Here is a 16364-nt window from a genome sequence, read left to right as displayed (position 1 = left end):
TGGGCACTGATGAGGGAGCACTGGTGGGAACTGATCAGAAGGCACTGATGATGCTGCACTGATAGATGGCACTGATAAGCACTGATATGTGGCACTGATGGGTACTGATAGGCGGCGCTGAAGGGCACTAATAGCTGGCACTGATGGGCACTAATAGGTGGCACTGATGGGCAGCACTGATAGATGGCACTGATGAAGCACTGATGGGCACTGATTAGCAGCACTGATGGGCACTGATATGTGGCACTGATTAGCAGTACTGATGGGCACTGGTAGGTGGCACTGGTGGGCATTGGTTAGCAGCACTGATGGGGACAGTGTGGGGCCAATGTCCCTCTTACAGAAGCCAGTGATCGGCTTTATTTTTTTTTCTCCTTACGCTGTCAACGTGAGGACCAGCTTCTGTTTACATCACATGATCAGGTGTCACAGAGCGGGCCACCTGTGTGAGAACAGGTGCGTCCTTCCGGCAATTTAGTTCTGTGCTGTAGCCGTCTTTTGGCTATAGCTTGGGCGTGAAATGGTTAAAATATAGGGAATTTATTATGAGAGAGGGACACCATAATTTGGCTTTGGAATGGTTCTGACAATTTGGAGTCTTGAAAAAGGATGAAATAAGCCAACATTTAACTGCATGACAGCCTCATAATGTCCTAATTTCAGTTTTCAGATGGATTAGTCTCAAAAATAAAATCATGCCACATTATGGAAAAGTTTTCCACTCACTGCAATTCAACCCCTGTGCAGTGTTTTCATCCATTTTAAAGTGGTTCTAAAGGCAGAAGGTTTTTTTTTACCTTAATGCATTCTATGCATTAAGGTAAAAAAACCTTCAAAATGCAGCTCCCCCAGTCCCTCCTCTTCTCTCTTCTCATTGGCTCGCAGAGCAGCAGGAGCAGGGGGGCAGGACCGAGCCGCTCTCTCTGTGTGAATGGACAATGTCAGAGGAGTGCGGCTCAGGAGTGAGCCTGTTTATGTGCCCCCATAGCAGGAGGCTTGCTATTGCGGGCCCCTGAGGTGAGGAGCCCGGATGGGAAAACCAAAAAGAAGAGGCTCGGGCTGCTCTGTGCAAAACCATTGCACAGAGCAGGTAAACATAACATGCTTGTTATTATTATTATTTTTTATTTACAACCTTTGCAATCACTTTAAGGGTGAATGAGTGGAATGTCTATTTTTATTGCTCTTACAGAAAATAAATCAATAATGCTGGTCTATGGGTGCAGGTAACAATATCAAATTGGTACCCAGTGGGGTAATTTACTAAAGGCAAATAAACTGTGCGCAGTTGCTCCAGAGCTTAATAACTGAGACATAGCTTCACTTTACAAAGAATACCCAATCACATAAAAGGAAAATAAAAAAACAGAATTATTGCTTGCACATGATTGGATGATGGAAGTTGGTAGAGCTTCTCTTTATTTACTAAGATCTGGCGCACATGCAGGGCTGGATTTACATCTCAGGAGCCTATAGGCTGAGAATTCTGAATCACCATGCCCCCTGTCCAAAAAAAGACAGTAAGACAAACTTTTTTTTCTCTTGATAAAATATTTTTATATAAATATTTTTATGTGTGTAAAGGGGAAAGCTGCAGACTTTGATGTAAAAGGGAACACTGCAGACTCTAATGTAAAGGGGAACTCTGATGTAAGGGGGTCTCTGGTCACCAGCCCCCCCCCCCTTACACAAGAGTCCTTAGAGTTCCCATTAGATCAGAGTCCTCAGAATTTTCCTTTACATCAGAATCTGCAGGGCTCCCCCTTACAGTGCAAGGGGGAACTTTGCCGACCCTAATGTAAAGGGGAACTCTTTAAGGGGGTGGGGGGTGGTCTCTGATGACCACAGCCCCATCACATCTCTGTGGAGATGGTGATGTTGCACAGTGACCTGTTCTGTGTGATCCACTCTTCCCCCTCCCCCTCCTCTTCTGTGTGCAAGACAGCTGTGCAGAGATCCCTCCACTCTGATCAGTGAAAGGGACTCACTGCTGTGCCCTCTCTGCTCCGCCTAGAAAGATCTTGACTGTCCCTGATCCCGGACTCCTCTGCTCACTTCCCTCCCCCAGTACCTACTAGAGAGGGAATGGCTCAGTTCACAGTGTCTGAAGCCTGACTGAGCCTGTCACACCTGCACCAGGAGGTGGTCCAGCGCATTCACCTCCAAGGCGACCACACCCCCTCCCAAATCCCTCCCAATTACTGCAAGCTTCAATTCGCCAATAGAGCAGCTTGATAAGGGGGAAGGATATGTGTGCCGCTAGTTATGTCTGTTACTCACACTGATGAACAGCATCTATTTTGGTGCCATTCTGCACTAAGTTCACTGCAAGCAGCTCAGCTGTCCATGACAGACCTTCATTTCCGGGACTCTTCAGAAGTCAGAAGAACTGTTAAAAAAACCTCATACAGACGGTTGCCCATCTAGGAAGGGCGCCTGTAGGCACATGCCTACAGTGCCTAATGGGAAATCTGGCCCTAAACACATGCCCTTGCAGATTGCACTTGCAAAGTACACAGTTTGGGCTTGATTTACTAAAGTCAAATAGACTGTGCACTTTGCACGGTGCAGTTGCACACTGCAAGAGCAGTTGCTCCAGAGCTTAGTAAATGAGCAGAATCTCTGCTGACTGCCATCATCCAAATACATGCAAGCAAAAATACAGTTTTTTTTAATTTTCCTTGCACGTGATTAGGTATTCTTTGCGGGGTGAAGCTTTACCTCATTTAGTAAGTTGTAGAGCAACTGCATTTTCCTTTAGTAAATCAACCCCAGTGCGTTACTGATAACATATCTCTTTATCTTTAACATTTAACTTAGTAAACTACACCCAGCAGTGTATACAGGTAGTTCTGATACCTTTATTGTTACTACTATCAGTATTGTTTGAAAGTCACCTGAAACAAGTCGGAGTTCCAAGAAAAAGGCACACAGCTGCACTTTTATGATGCCATGAATACCAACAACTTTATTCCTCAGAGCCAAAATGACAGACCCCATCTGTGGACCAGCCACTCTGGCAAGTTTCACCCACATGTGCTTAGTGGTAGAGAGCCTCTACCACTAAGCCTGTGTGGGAGAAATGCGTCAGAGTGGGCTGCCCACAGGCAAAGGCAGTCATTTTGGCTCTGTGGAATGAAGTGGTTGAAGTTTGTGACATCATCAGAGTTTTTTTTCATGGAATTCTGACTTGTTGCAGGTGACTTTCAATACTAATACTATTAACAAAAAAAAAATAATAAAATAAATCAGAACTATCTGTATACTCTACTGTATGTAGTAACTTTTAGGGGATATGTCATGATGTCATGAGTAGCACACAACTTCAGTCTAGCACCCAATCCCCTGGCTTATGGCAGGGTTTGGCCTCCTACTTTCTAAATCAGAGTTCCAGTTTATAATCTGTGCTCAGGTGTACTTACATGTCAATCTTAGGATTGCAATAAGCCATCTCAATATCCTCCATGTTTTCAAAGTCTTCCCAGTCGGATCCATTAAACATTTGCCAGCGGTACGGCAAGTAGTAGTGCATGTTGGCACACTTACCTGCAAATAAACACATTGACTTTCATCTCTGGTAGAACAACATTTCAGTATATCCTATTATATGGCCAAAAGTATGTGCACCCACTCCAAATGATTGGGCTTGGGTGTTTCCAGTGAAGGATACAGTTAATGCTACAGCATACAAAGACATTTTAGATGAATGTGTGCTTCCACTCTGGTGACAGCAGTCTGAGCAAGGCCATTTTTTGCACCAGTAATACTGTTCCCCTTGCACAAAGCCAACTCCATAAAGACAAGTTAGATTGCTTTTGGTGCTGCTCAAAGTATAGGTAAAAGCATACCCCTGTGTCCGAGAACATGGGGTGCAGGCTTGTCCTAATACCAATCCAGGGATTAGTAAATGTAAAGAGGAAAGGATTGTCGCTACTCCCAACCAGCCCAGGCCCCAGGCAAACGATAAAAAGCAGCCTCAGCCTACATGTCTCCACCAATTAAAAGGTAAGTACCTGCGCTTAGGAAATAAATATCTATAAATAATTACAAGCTGCTGCTGATAAAAAAGGGGGAACCTTTCTCATGTGCTGTATTAAAAAGTATCAGCGCTGCTGTGTGATAATAAATTATATCTATACTATAAATATGTGCAAATACAGTATTAAATTATGTGCTAAAAATGAATAAGTAAATATCATAAATCCAATATACACCTATATAAATTAACAATATTTTAGCTAATATGCAAATATATTATAAAATGCTAGGTGCAACCTCATAAGCATATATCATATACATATATATATATATATATATATATATATATATATATATATATATATATATATATATATATATAAATACAGGTGATTATAAATTATCCAATAAATATGTGCCAAGTGAAAACTTCTTTTACATAAAAAATTAAAGTGTCCAGTGCTTCAATATATGAATAAGTAAATAAAATAATGATCAATAATCAATACTCAAAGTATCCAGTGCTTCAATAAATGAATAAATAAACAAATTCATAAATGTGTGACTCTCCTCTTCGTGCAAATAAGTGCTCAGTGCTGATCTGCTAGCATAATCAATGTGGAGATTAAGAAAAGTGCTCCGTGCTTGTACACGGGTGTTCCCCTCTCAGTCCCCTACTCACCGGACTGTCAGAGAAATTGAGCCTTTTGAATAATCCCCAGTGGTCAGGATCCCGGGTAAACCACAAGTTACAAGCTCCACAGATCACTATCTCCTCCTATTCTTATTGCAGCAGCCTCCAATATAATTTATCCAGCAGCAGATCCACCATGAAAATTTTAAATAGAGAGAGACCTCATCGTGCAGTATTAAAGACTTTATTTCAAATCAATAAAAAGTTGCACTTACAGCGTTAAAAGATATTCAAGCGGTTTAAATCCTATTACGGGGACGCCGGACATTCCTGTACGTTCCACCCGCTCAACCCGGAAGTGTCGTAGGTACGTGAGAGTAAGGGCTTGACGCGTTTTGCATTTTCGCTTTTGAGAACGCTCTGATTGGCAGAGCGAAACGTGTCAAGCCCTTACTCTCACGTACCTATGACACTTCCGGGTTGATTGGGTGGAACGCACAGGAATGTCCGGCGTCCCCATAATAGGATTTCAACCGCTTGAATATCTTTTAACGCTGTAAGTGCAACTTTTTATTGATTTGAAATAAAGTCTTTAATACTGAACGATGAGGTCTCTCTCTATTTAAACTTTTCATGGTGGATCTGCTGCTGGATAAATTATATTGGAGGCTGCTGCAATAAGAATAGAAGGAGATAGTGATCTGTGGAGCTTGTAACTTGTGGCTTACCCAGGATCCTGACCGCTGGGGATTATTCAAAAGGCTCAATTTCTCTGACAGTCCGGTGAGTAGGGGACTGAGAGGGGAACACCCGTGTACAAGCACGGAGCACTTTTCTTAATCTCCACATTGATTATGCTAGCAGATCAGCACTGAGCACTTATTTGCATGAAGAGGAGAGTCACACATTTATGAATTTGTTTATTTATTCATTTATTGAAGCACTGGACACTTTGAGTATTTATTATTGATCATTTTATTTATTTATTCATTCATATATTGAAGCACTGGACACTTTGATTTTTTATGTACAGTAAAAGAAGTTTTCACTTGGCACATATTTATTGGATAATTTATAATCACCTGTATTTATATATATATATATATATATATATTATATATGCTTATGAGGTTGCACCTAGCACTTTATAATATATTTGCATATTAGCTAAAATATTGTTCATTTATATAGGTGTTTATTGGATTTATGATATTTACTTATTCATTTTTAGCACATAATTTAATACAGTATTTGCACATATTTATAGTATAGATATAATTTAATGTCTCCACCAAGCCACACACCCTGAGGCATTTTGCCCCGCCCACCGGGGCTTAATCATATGGCCTAATTGTGTGCTTCCAACCTAGTGATAGCAGTTCATGTAAGCTAATTTTCTGCACCAGTATCACTGTGCCCTTTGCACAAAGCCAGCTCCATAAAGACAAGGTTTTATTGAGTTTGGATTGGAGAATGTCAGGTGGCCTACATCTAACCCCTACTGAACACCTTTGGGATAAATTTGAACGTTGATTGTGGAAAGCATTCCCAGAAGGGTGGAGACTGGTATAGGCAGCTGACAAGTAGATTGTATGGACACATGAAGAGACAGGCGGGGAAGCAGCTGGCATACTCTTGGCTGTAGAGTGCGGTTCCCCTCCGGCCCCTTCTCCCCTCCTGTCCATCCCTGGTGTTTGTATGTGATATAATCTGGAATTGACAGGATAGAAGGATGGGCCGGTGGGAACAGTGCACCTTTGGAGGACTTATGAAACCTGCTGCCTCTGAAGCCAGAAGAAGAAGGAAGCTGGTACTGTAGTGTGTCCAGCTGTGTCCCCCACAATGTTTATTTCTTTTTACTCTTTACACCGCTTGGGTATCGCCTTATCTTGTGAATGGCTACTCCCATTCCATTTTGTTTTTGATGGTTCTACTCCCATAGGTTCCCCACACCCCCTTTTGGGCTGAGTCTGTGAAGGACTTCCCCAACCAACCAGTTCTTTGACTGGGACCCTTTTGCATATGTCCCCCACAATGTGCCCAACAGTCTATCCCATGCAATGTTCCCTGACCCATGCAATGGCCCTGTCCCATGTAATATGATCTGTCCCATGCAATGTGCCCTGTCTCATATATTATGATCTGTCCCATGCAATGTGCCCTGTCCCATGTAATAGGCCCTGTCCTATGTAATATGATGTGTCCCATGCAATGTGCCCTGTCCCATGTAATATGACTTGTCCCATGCAATGTGCCTGTGGTCTATCCCATGTAACATTCCCTGTGCTCTGTCCCATGTAATGTTCACTGTTCCCATGTAATGTTCTCTGTTACATGTACAGTAGTGTGCCCTGTCCCATGCAACGTGCTCTGTCCCATGTAATGTTCCCTGTGCTCTGTCTCATGCAATGGTCCCTGCTCCCATTCTAATGTGCCCTGCTCCTACATAATGTGCCCTGCTCCCACATAATGTGCTCTACTCCCATGTAATGCACCCTGCCCTCGTATAATGTGCCCTGCTCCCACATAATGTGCCCTGCTCTCATGTAATTTACCCAGCCCCCACATAATGTACCTCCAACATAATATGCCCTGCCCTCATGTAATGTGCCAAGCAACACATATTGTGCCCTGCCCTCATGTAATGTGCTCTGTCCCATGTAATGTTCCCTGTGCTCCGTTCCATGTAATGTGCCCTGTCTCATGTAATGTTCCCTACTCCCATGTATTGTGCCCTGCTCCTGCATAATGTGCCCTGTTCCCACATATTGTGCCCTGCCATCTTGCAATATGCTGTGCTCCCTCATAATGTTCCCTGCTTCTTTGTAGTGTGCCCTGCTCCCATGTAATGTGCCCTGCTCCCACATCATGTGGCCTGCCTACATTTAATGTGCCCTGCCTACATTTAATGTGCCCTGCTGCCACGTAAGTGCTCTGCCCTCATGTAATGTTCCCTGCTCCCACATAATGTGCCCTGCTACCTCATAATGTTCCCTGCCCTTATGTAATGTGCCCTGTTCCCACATAATGTGCCCTTTCTCAATGTAATGTGCCCTGCTCCCACATAATGTGCCCTGTTCCCACATAATGTGCCCTTTCTCAGTGTAATGTGCCCTGCTCCCACATAATGTGCCATGCCTTTATTTATTGTGCTCTGCTCCTATGTAAAGTGCCCTTTCTCAATGTAATGTGCCATGCTCCCACGTAATGTGTTCTGCCCTCATGTACTGTAATGTGCCCTGCTCCCACATAATTTGCCCTGCTCCCATGTAACCCTGTTCCCACGTAATGTGCTCTGCTCACATGTAATGTGCCCTGCCCTTATGTAATGTTCCCTGCTCCCACATAATGTGCCCTGCTCCCTCATAATGTTCCCTGCCCTTATGTAATGTGCTCTGTTCCCACATAATGTGCCATGTCTCAATGCAGTGTGCCCTGCTCCCACATAATGTGCCCTGCCTTCATGTATTGTCACCTACTCCTATGTAAAGTGCCCTGCCCTCATGTAATATGCCATGCTCCCACGTAATGTGTTCTACCCTCATGTACTGTAATGTGCCCTACTCCCACATAATGTGCCCTGCTCCCATGTAACGTGCAATGCTCCCTAAAAATGTGCCCTTCCCTCATGTTATGTGCCCTGCCCTCATGTAATGTGACCTTCTCCCATGTAATGTGCCCTGCTCCCATGTAATGCGCACTGCCTACTTGTAATGTGCCCTGCCTACTTGTAATGTGCCCTGTCTACTTGTAATGTGCCCTGTTCCCACGTAATGTGCTCTGCTCACATGTAATGTGCCCTGCCCTCATGTAATGTGTCCTGCCCTTATGTAATTCACCTAGCTCCCACATAATGTGCCCTGCCCCCATGTGATGTGCCAAGCAACACATATTGTGCCCCTGCCCTCATGTAATTTGCTCTGTTCTGCCTCCAGCAGGATATCTATTAGTTATTTGCCTGAAACATCAGATTTGACCACAAGATAAAGCCAATGGTAAGTTTAGTTTTGCAGAAACTAGAAAGCTGTTCACCTTTAATAAGCTTCCCATTATTCTTCAGTCCAAGAAAAGGAAGAAGATACATCATGGGGGGTCAAACTCCATTTTATAGACTGAGTGAGAAGGAACCTGCTATCAGAGTATATGTTGACTGAGACTTGTATTCGTTTGGTGCCCTTAATCACAGCAACGCTGGTATGAACCTTACTGCCATTCACTGCTTTATTGTACTGTATTTCTATGTGTTTCACATACTGATTAAGTGTACTTTGTCTGCTTTCTTCCCATAGTTTCAGCCATCCTGCTTCAAGTCTGGCTTATTGCAGAATAGGAAGGTTTAGCTGCATGTCGTAATACACATAGGGGAACGTGTAGTGGGGACAGAACATGCCCTGTCCCCACATAATGTGCCCTGCTTCCCGCTTATGTAGTGTGCCTTTCTGAGCCCCTGTGCCTTGCCCTGCTGACACCCCCCCTCCACACACACACACACACACTCTGGTTATCTTCACATTAAATAGGTACGTTTTAATATGTATTAAATAATATTTATTCTTTTATTGAATGCTGTTTCTAAAAAATATTGTTATTATTATCAACAGCTTGCTGATCATACCAATGTTCCCTGAGCTGTAGATGTGAACCTTATTTCAGGGGTCCCCCAAGATCTCAAACTTTTTGCCAGGTCTTCCGCAATGTTAGAAAGTAGAGAAATACTGATTTAGAATCTAAATAGACAGTTTGAGGTCTGGACAAGGGAGGAGCTAACACCTAGCTGCTAAGAGATCTCTGGAAGTATTAAAGGATTTAATCAACTGTCATCTCACAAACCTTTATATAATTCACTAGACCTGGCAACTGCAAAACCTAGCAGGAAAGGAGTGGTATTGCAGGCTGTTATAACTGTTTTATCTTCCCAAGACAAGTTTTCTCCTGATTCCTCCACCACCAAACAAAGATCTTGCCTCAGTTAGCAAGCTGCTGTAGGTATGATCATTGGCATCTGTTGACAGCAATAGAATATGAGAGTGCATGTGGTGTATACATTTGTTAATTGTGACCAGATTGGGTAACCTGAGGCTCAATTAATAACTTGCCAGTTTGCAGGCTTATTTTGAAGGACACATGATGGACAGCGATGCCTTGCACATCACCTGCCTCCCTCATTCCTGTACACCTAGTAGTCAAGTTAGTGACAAAAGGGATGTCCAACAAGCTCATAAAGGTGTGATAGTCAGGGTCCACATTTTTTTGCCATGCAGTGTACAGTGCATCTGGAAAGTATTCACAGCACTTCACTTTTTTCACATTTTTTTATATTACAGCCTTATTCAAAAATGTATTAAATTCATTATTTTCCCCAAAATTCTACAAACAATCTCCCAAAATGACAACATGAAATAAGTTTGTTTGAAATCTTTGCAAATTTATTAAAAATAAAAAGGAAAAAAAATCCCATGTACATAAGTATTCACAGCCTTTGCTCAATACTTTGTGGAAGCACCTTTGGCACCAATTTCAGCCTCAAGTATTTTTGAGTATGATGCTACAAGATTGGCACACCTATTTTTGGGTAGTTTCTCCCATTCTTCTTTGTAGGACCACTCAAGCTCCATAAGGTTGGACCGGGAGCATTGGTGAACAGCCGTTTTCAGATCTCTCCAGAGATGTTTAATCGGATTCAAGTCTGGGCCCTGGCTGGGCCACTCAAGGTCATTCACAGAGTTGTCCCGAAGCCACTCCTTTGTTATCTTGGCTGTGTGCTTAGGGTTGTTCTCCTGTTGAAAGATGAACCTTGACCCCAGTCTGAGGTCCAGAGAGCTCTGGAGCAGGTTTTCATCAAGGATGTCTCTGTACATTGCTGCATTCATCTTTCCCTCAATCCTGACAACTCTCCCAGTTCCTGCGAGTGGCGGCTGGTGTATATGGGGCGCAGGGGCGCCGCCCCCCTATCCATGCGTCCGGCCCCCTAATCTTCATGCGGGGCGCCGGACGCATGGAGTTCAATGGCGATTTTTTTAACCATGTGATTAGAGCCAGAGGCTCTCGCAGGCTAAAAAAAGGGTGGGCTCGGGGTGCAGAGCACTGACCCCCGAGCCCACCCAGTTGTGTGACAATAGTGAATGAAAATTCGCTATTGTCACAGGGATCCTCCTCCTGGCCAATCAGGAAGCAGATCATGAGACCTGTTTCCTGATTGACCAAAAGGAGAGGCCATGCTATTGGCCAATGAGGAGGAGGAGGGAGGAGACGCCAGGGAAGCCGCCGCCGTCGCTGCCAGGGAAAGCCACCGCTGGAGATGAAGCTGATGGGAGGCTTCTAATGGGGCCAGGCAGGAGTGTTCCAGGGCATTTTTAGCACTTTAATGTAAGTGAGCCGGCGATGGGGGGGTTCGCGAACTGACGAGCTGGTGTGGTTGGGGGGGGGGGGGTATGGTGTGGTCCGCCTGCCGCCCCCCCTGCTCATGGAGCACCAGCTGCCACTGGTTCCTGCTGCTGAAAAACATCCCCATAGCATGATGCTGCCACCACCATACTTCACTGTAGGGATGGTATTGGCCAGGTGATGAGCGGTGCCTGGTTTCCTCCAGACATGATGCTGGCCATTCATGCCAAAGAGTTCAATCTTTGATTTATTAGTCCAGAGAATTTTTTTTTCTCATGGTCTGAGGGTCCTTCAGTTGCCTTTTGGCAAACTCCAGGCAGGCTGTCATGTGGATTTTACTGAGGAGTAGCTTCTCTCAGGCCACTCTACCATACAGGCCTGCTTGTTGGAGTTCTGCAGAGATGGTTGTTCTTCTGGAAGCTTCTCCTCTCTCCACAGAGAAATGCTGGAACTCTGTCAGAGTGACCATTGGGGTCTTGGTCACCTCCCTGATTAAGCCCCTTCTCCCCCGATCGCTCAGTTTGGCCTGCGGTCCACTCTAGAAAGAGTCTTGGTGGTTTTAAACTTCTTCCATTTACGGATGATGGAGGCCACTGTGCTCATTGGGACCTTTAATGCTGCAGAAATTTTTCTGTAGCCTTCCCCAGATCTGTGCCTCGATAAAATCCTGGTGGACAGGTGTGCGCCTTTACAAATCATGTCCAATCAACTGGATTTATCACAGGTGGACTTAAAGCAAGTTGTAGAAACATCTCAAGGATGATCAGTAGAAACAGGATGCACCTGAGCTCAATTTTGAGCGTCATGGCAAAGGCTATGATACTTATGTACATGTGATTGTTATTTTTAATAAATTTTCAAACAAAATTCTTTGATATTGTCATTATGGGGTATTGCTTGTAGAATTCTGAAGAAAATAATGAATTGAATTAATTTTGGAATAAGGCTGTAAAATAACAAAACATGGAAAAAGTGAAATGTTGTGAATACTTTCCGGATGCACTATATGTAACAAATTTTACCAGGTGAAGAAATAGGACTCTTGCGACGCAAGCTTATTTACCTTCAGACTCACAGTGCTTCCAGATATGAGAGAGACAAATTTCGGGATTTTTCTCTGGTGAAACTAAAATCAACAGAAAAGGAAGACAAATTATACAAATGGCTGTTTTACAATAGATGTCACTTTTACTGACTTGTGCTGCCTCACTTTTCTGTTTGAGTGTGGAAAGTTGGTAGCCAAAAAGATATTTAATTGTAATAAAGAGAGGAATCTCAGGCTTCTGACCTTCAGCCATAGAGCAGTGAAATGTTACCACAGGATATTAAAAGGGTAACTCCACTTTCGTGGGGAAAAAAATAGAAAAGAAACAAAAAAACAATATAGCGTATACAGTACAATTGTGACACAAGTCATATTGTAATTGAATGTTAATAAAAATGACATTTTCTTTTCAACCTGCAGCTCTGTAAATTTCTGAAAATGCAATGCAATATGGCTACCTGGAGAAGTACTGTGAACAGAATGTGTACTGGACACCCCCCCAGAAACATTTCCTGCTTGTGTGATTGGCTCATCACTTTTCCCATAAGTCTGCACTAAGATACAAGTCAGATTTCAGGCATCCCCGGCAACAAAAAGGTACATTTTGGTAAGATACTTCCAATAGGAAGTTCCGTCTAAAGTGATGCAGCTTTCCTCATTAGAGCCCTGCAGGTGCACAGCTGATTGATAATTATGAAAACACTCCCATTAGACTCACTTTCCCACATGGACACAGACAAACACACAGGGATTTCTTATAAAAAAGGTAGGAATCTGAAACAAAGTTTGTTAAAATACTTGCAATGTACATAGGTCACCCAGAGGGAATGTTTTTTTTTCTCAACAAAAGTGGAGTTACGCTTTAAAGGGTTAGGTCACCTTTATTGAAAAGCTGCATATGCTGGTAAGGGGTGCCTGCAGGTAAAAACAAATATGCAGCTGTGACCAAAGGTACTTCCTGAAGCCTGGCTGAAAAACTACCAGAGACAGCATCATCCTGTCCTGCCTTGTTGCTAGGACATTGCTAAGATACTTCTAGTGGATTTAAATTCCCTTGCATACGCTTTCTATCCCCTGTCGCAGTGGCTCTGAGCTCCGCAATGCTGCTATGGAGGAGGTAGTGGACCACACATATGCAGGGGATTAAGAACTCGCTCCTGTGATCGTGGGGGTGAGCAGTAATGGCTCTGAGTGTCTAGCAAGGTCCTAGCAACAAGGCAGGAAAGGATGATGCATCTCTGGGAGTTTTTCAGTCAAGCTTCAAGAGGTACATAGATGGCCTATGCCTATAGCAAGAGCATTATCCAACTTCAGTCGAAGCAGTACAACTAGTTTTTATCTACAGACACCCCTTAACTGCATTGATACAGGTGAACTAACCTTTTAAAGCAGCAAAAATACTTACTTTTGAAATTTTACTTTCATTTGGACTGACAGTGCAGCTTTTGCTTCAGACTAAGTTTTAGGGCTTACATTGAAGTTTAGGATTTTTTTCAAGAATCATACTTACCTAGGTGGATGCAGCATTGGTCCGATGCTGCATCTGTCCCCTACTGTTTCTAAGACCAAGAACCAGGCGATCAAAGACCGCTGATCACTCAGTTCTCAGTGCTCTGTGAGCAGAGAGCTGGTGACTGTCAGTCACCGGCTCTCTTCTCTGCCCCCCCACGCTCACTGGAGCGCTGGGCTGTGGAGGGGGTGGGCGCTGCTAGCTATGGCTCTCAGCAGGGCATTGAGAGGCTGAGCCAGGTGCTGGTCCAGGCTCCTGAGTGGATCCAACCATATGGTCACAATCTTTCCCCAGCCTAGGCTGGCACTGTGACATCAGCCAACACCGAGCTTTAGCCTGCTGTCTGCTGAAAATGGGTCACATGGGTTGCAGAACAAACTGCACTCCTGAGATCCACAGGAGAAGTACAGCCAAATGAGCTTTCATTGTATTTCTCCATTAATGGTCAGTAACGGACTATAAGTTTTTCTTTTACCATGTTTTTATTAGAGATTTTCAAAAACAAATAAAAAACAAACAAACAGTAGGGCAAGGGCATCCGGACACCCCTTATTGGGAGCTAACTGTGTCCAGATGGGGGCAAGACCACTCAAATACGTAAGTGGAAGGACTGTATAAAGAGTGTCAGAGAGAAACTCTCCCTACTTTAGATCAAAGTGTAGTATTAGACAAAAACAAACCAAAAACAAACTAAAAAAAAAAGGGGGGGGGAGGATGAATTAGGGAGAGAAAGAGAGAAAGAAAGAAAGAAAGAAAGAAAGGAACAGAGAGAAAGAAAGAAAGGAAGAAAGGAAAAGAGAGGCAAGCCACCTCTGCCCAAGGGGTTTGCCATGATAGTGAGTTACAGTTCGAGAAATCGTGTAGGTGGTTGTGCTGATGGGAAGTATTCTAGCCAGGGTCGCCAAGCGTGTAAAAATTTATCATGTGTATCCGTTAATATAGCCGTCAGTTTCTCATTTACCAATGTGCCATGCATCCTGCTTTTAACCTCATCGAAGTTGAGAGTTGACGTCTTCGACGTCTTTGTGATTGTCTGCTTTGTGGCTGAGAAGATATGAGTCACTAGGGTGTGCTCATGTTTAGTGACGCCATCTATTGGTTTGTGTAAGAGTGCCTCCCAGGGATCTTTTTGCAGATTTATATGTAGCACCAAATTGACCATATTATAGACCCTAATCCAAAGATGCCTGACCTTAGGGAATGTCCACCATATACTGTATGCTTCATATCGCCTAGGTCTGAACAACCTCTGAAACATGTAGAGGGATAAGAAGGAAAGCATTTCGCAATTCTAGCTGTGGTAAAATACCACGGAGAAAGAACTTTAAAGGAATTTTCCAACGTCATAATATTACAACTGAAAAACTTATAGTCCTCAATGTCGATATAAAAATCTTAGCCAAGGAATGAAATAATGCGTCCCACATTTTTTCCCATGTCTCCGGGGGTTTGTGTGGCACCGAGGTCCCTTTCCCAATTGGAACAGATGGGACATGTGAATTAGTATTATTTAGTATAGAAGAATATAGCAAGGAGATGAGACCTTGAGTGGTGGGCGATGTCCTGCATCTGTTTTCAAATGCCGTCGTGGTCATAGACCAATCATGGTTTTTTGTCAAGGTTTCTAGTTGGTGACGAATTTGGAGGTAATGAACATGTTTCAGAGTCTGGAATGTCGTATGTATCTTTGAGGTATTTTAAGGAGACTATGGAAGAGAGAAAAGACTGAACTGTCGTTAGGCCCTTGCTGTACCACCACTGATAGCTCCGGGGACTTTCGAGATGGGGGGGAATAAAGGGCAGTTAAATATTTCTAGAAGAGGGAGATGCGGTGAGATCAATTGAGCTGAATATGCGTTAGGACAGGGTTTAAAGGTTTAGAGTGAAGTAGCCGCAGGATCCAAGGTAAGGAAGAGAGTGGGACCAGGTCTGCGTCTACTACATCAATAAAGGTCCAAAGGGGTGCTGCCTTTCCTGCAAACAATTGGGCCAGAGATGCTGTTTGGGCTGCTTTGTAGTAACAAGTGATGTTCAGCATCCCCAGCCCTCCCTGAAGCTCGGACTTGTAGAGTAAGTGTCTGTTCAGCCTTGGCTTGTTCGAGCCCCAGACAAACTTAAAGAGGAGGCGCTGTAAGGACCGTAAAACATGTGGGAGGACCAGAACGGCTGGGGCAAAAGAGTCATCTTTATCGCAAATATCCGGCCCAACCAAGAAATATGCGTTAATTCCAAGACTCCAACAGATGGGTAAGTTCCTTAATAAGGGGAGGATAGTTGGTACTATATAGAGCTGAAAATGTTGGCATAAGTTTGATTCCAAGGTAGGGGATGAAATCGTACCATTGAACAGAAAAATTATCTTATGCTGACCGAAGAGCGTCATCTGCTAAAGAAATGTTCAATGCACGGGACTTGGCCTGATTTACATGAAGACCTGAGAAAGGGGAAAATTTGTCTAAAAGAGATACCAAATTAGGGAGTGTAGTACGTGGAGAGGTGATATAAAACAAAATATCATCGGCAAACATTGCGAGCTTGTGATATATACTGGCCAATTCAATGCCATTAATGTTGGGATTGAGACGCATGTGCTTCGCTATGGGTTCTAGGGTGATAATAAAGAGGAGAGTGGGGAGAGAGGACATCCTTGGTGGGTACCCCGGGCTATAGGAAAAGAGGACAAAACGTGTCCCATGTATTTTACAGTAGCTGAAGGATCGCTATACAAAGCAGCTATCCTGTTTAGGAAAGAGTCTCCTACACCCCTGTGGGTCAGAACCGCCTTTAGATAGGTCCAGGATAGAGTGTCAAAT

At 43.7% G+C, this 16364-nt stretch overlaps 1 protein-coding gene across 1 annotated transcript in view; it reads right to left on the bottom strand.

Moving 5' to 3' along the window:
• LOC309552720 (protein mono-ADP-ribosyltransferase PARP12-like) overlaps positions 1–16364 on the bottom strand; it is a gene marked incomplete at its 5' end in the record, with an annotated part of 96084 nt that overhangs the window by 72231 nt on the left and 7489 nt on the right. The window contains 2 exons of the mRNA XM_082253644.1: positions 3423–3546; positions 12060–12122. Of these exons, the coding sequence (XP_082109770.1) occupies positions 3423–3546; positions 12060–12122 (187 nt within the window). The remainder of the gene's footprint in view (positions 1–3422; positions 3547–12059; positions 12123–16364) is intronic.

This window comes from Pelophylax lessonae, assembly GCF_965119305.1.
Source record: "Pelophylax lessonae genome assembly, chromosome: 4".
NCBI lineage: Eukaryota > Metazoa > Chordata > Amphibia > Anura > Ranidae > Pelophylax > Pelophylax lessonae.
This window is presented reverse-complemented; position numbering and strand designations above follow the sequence as displayed.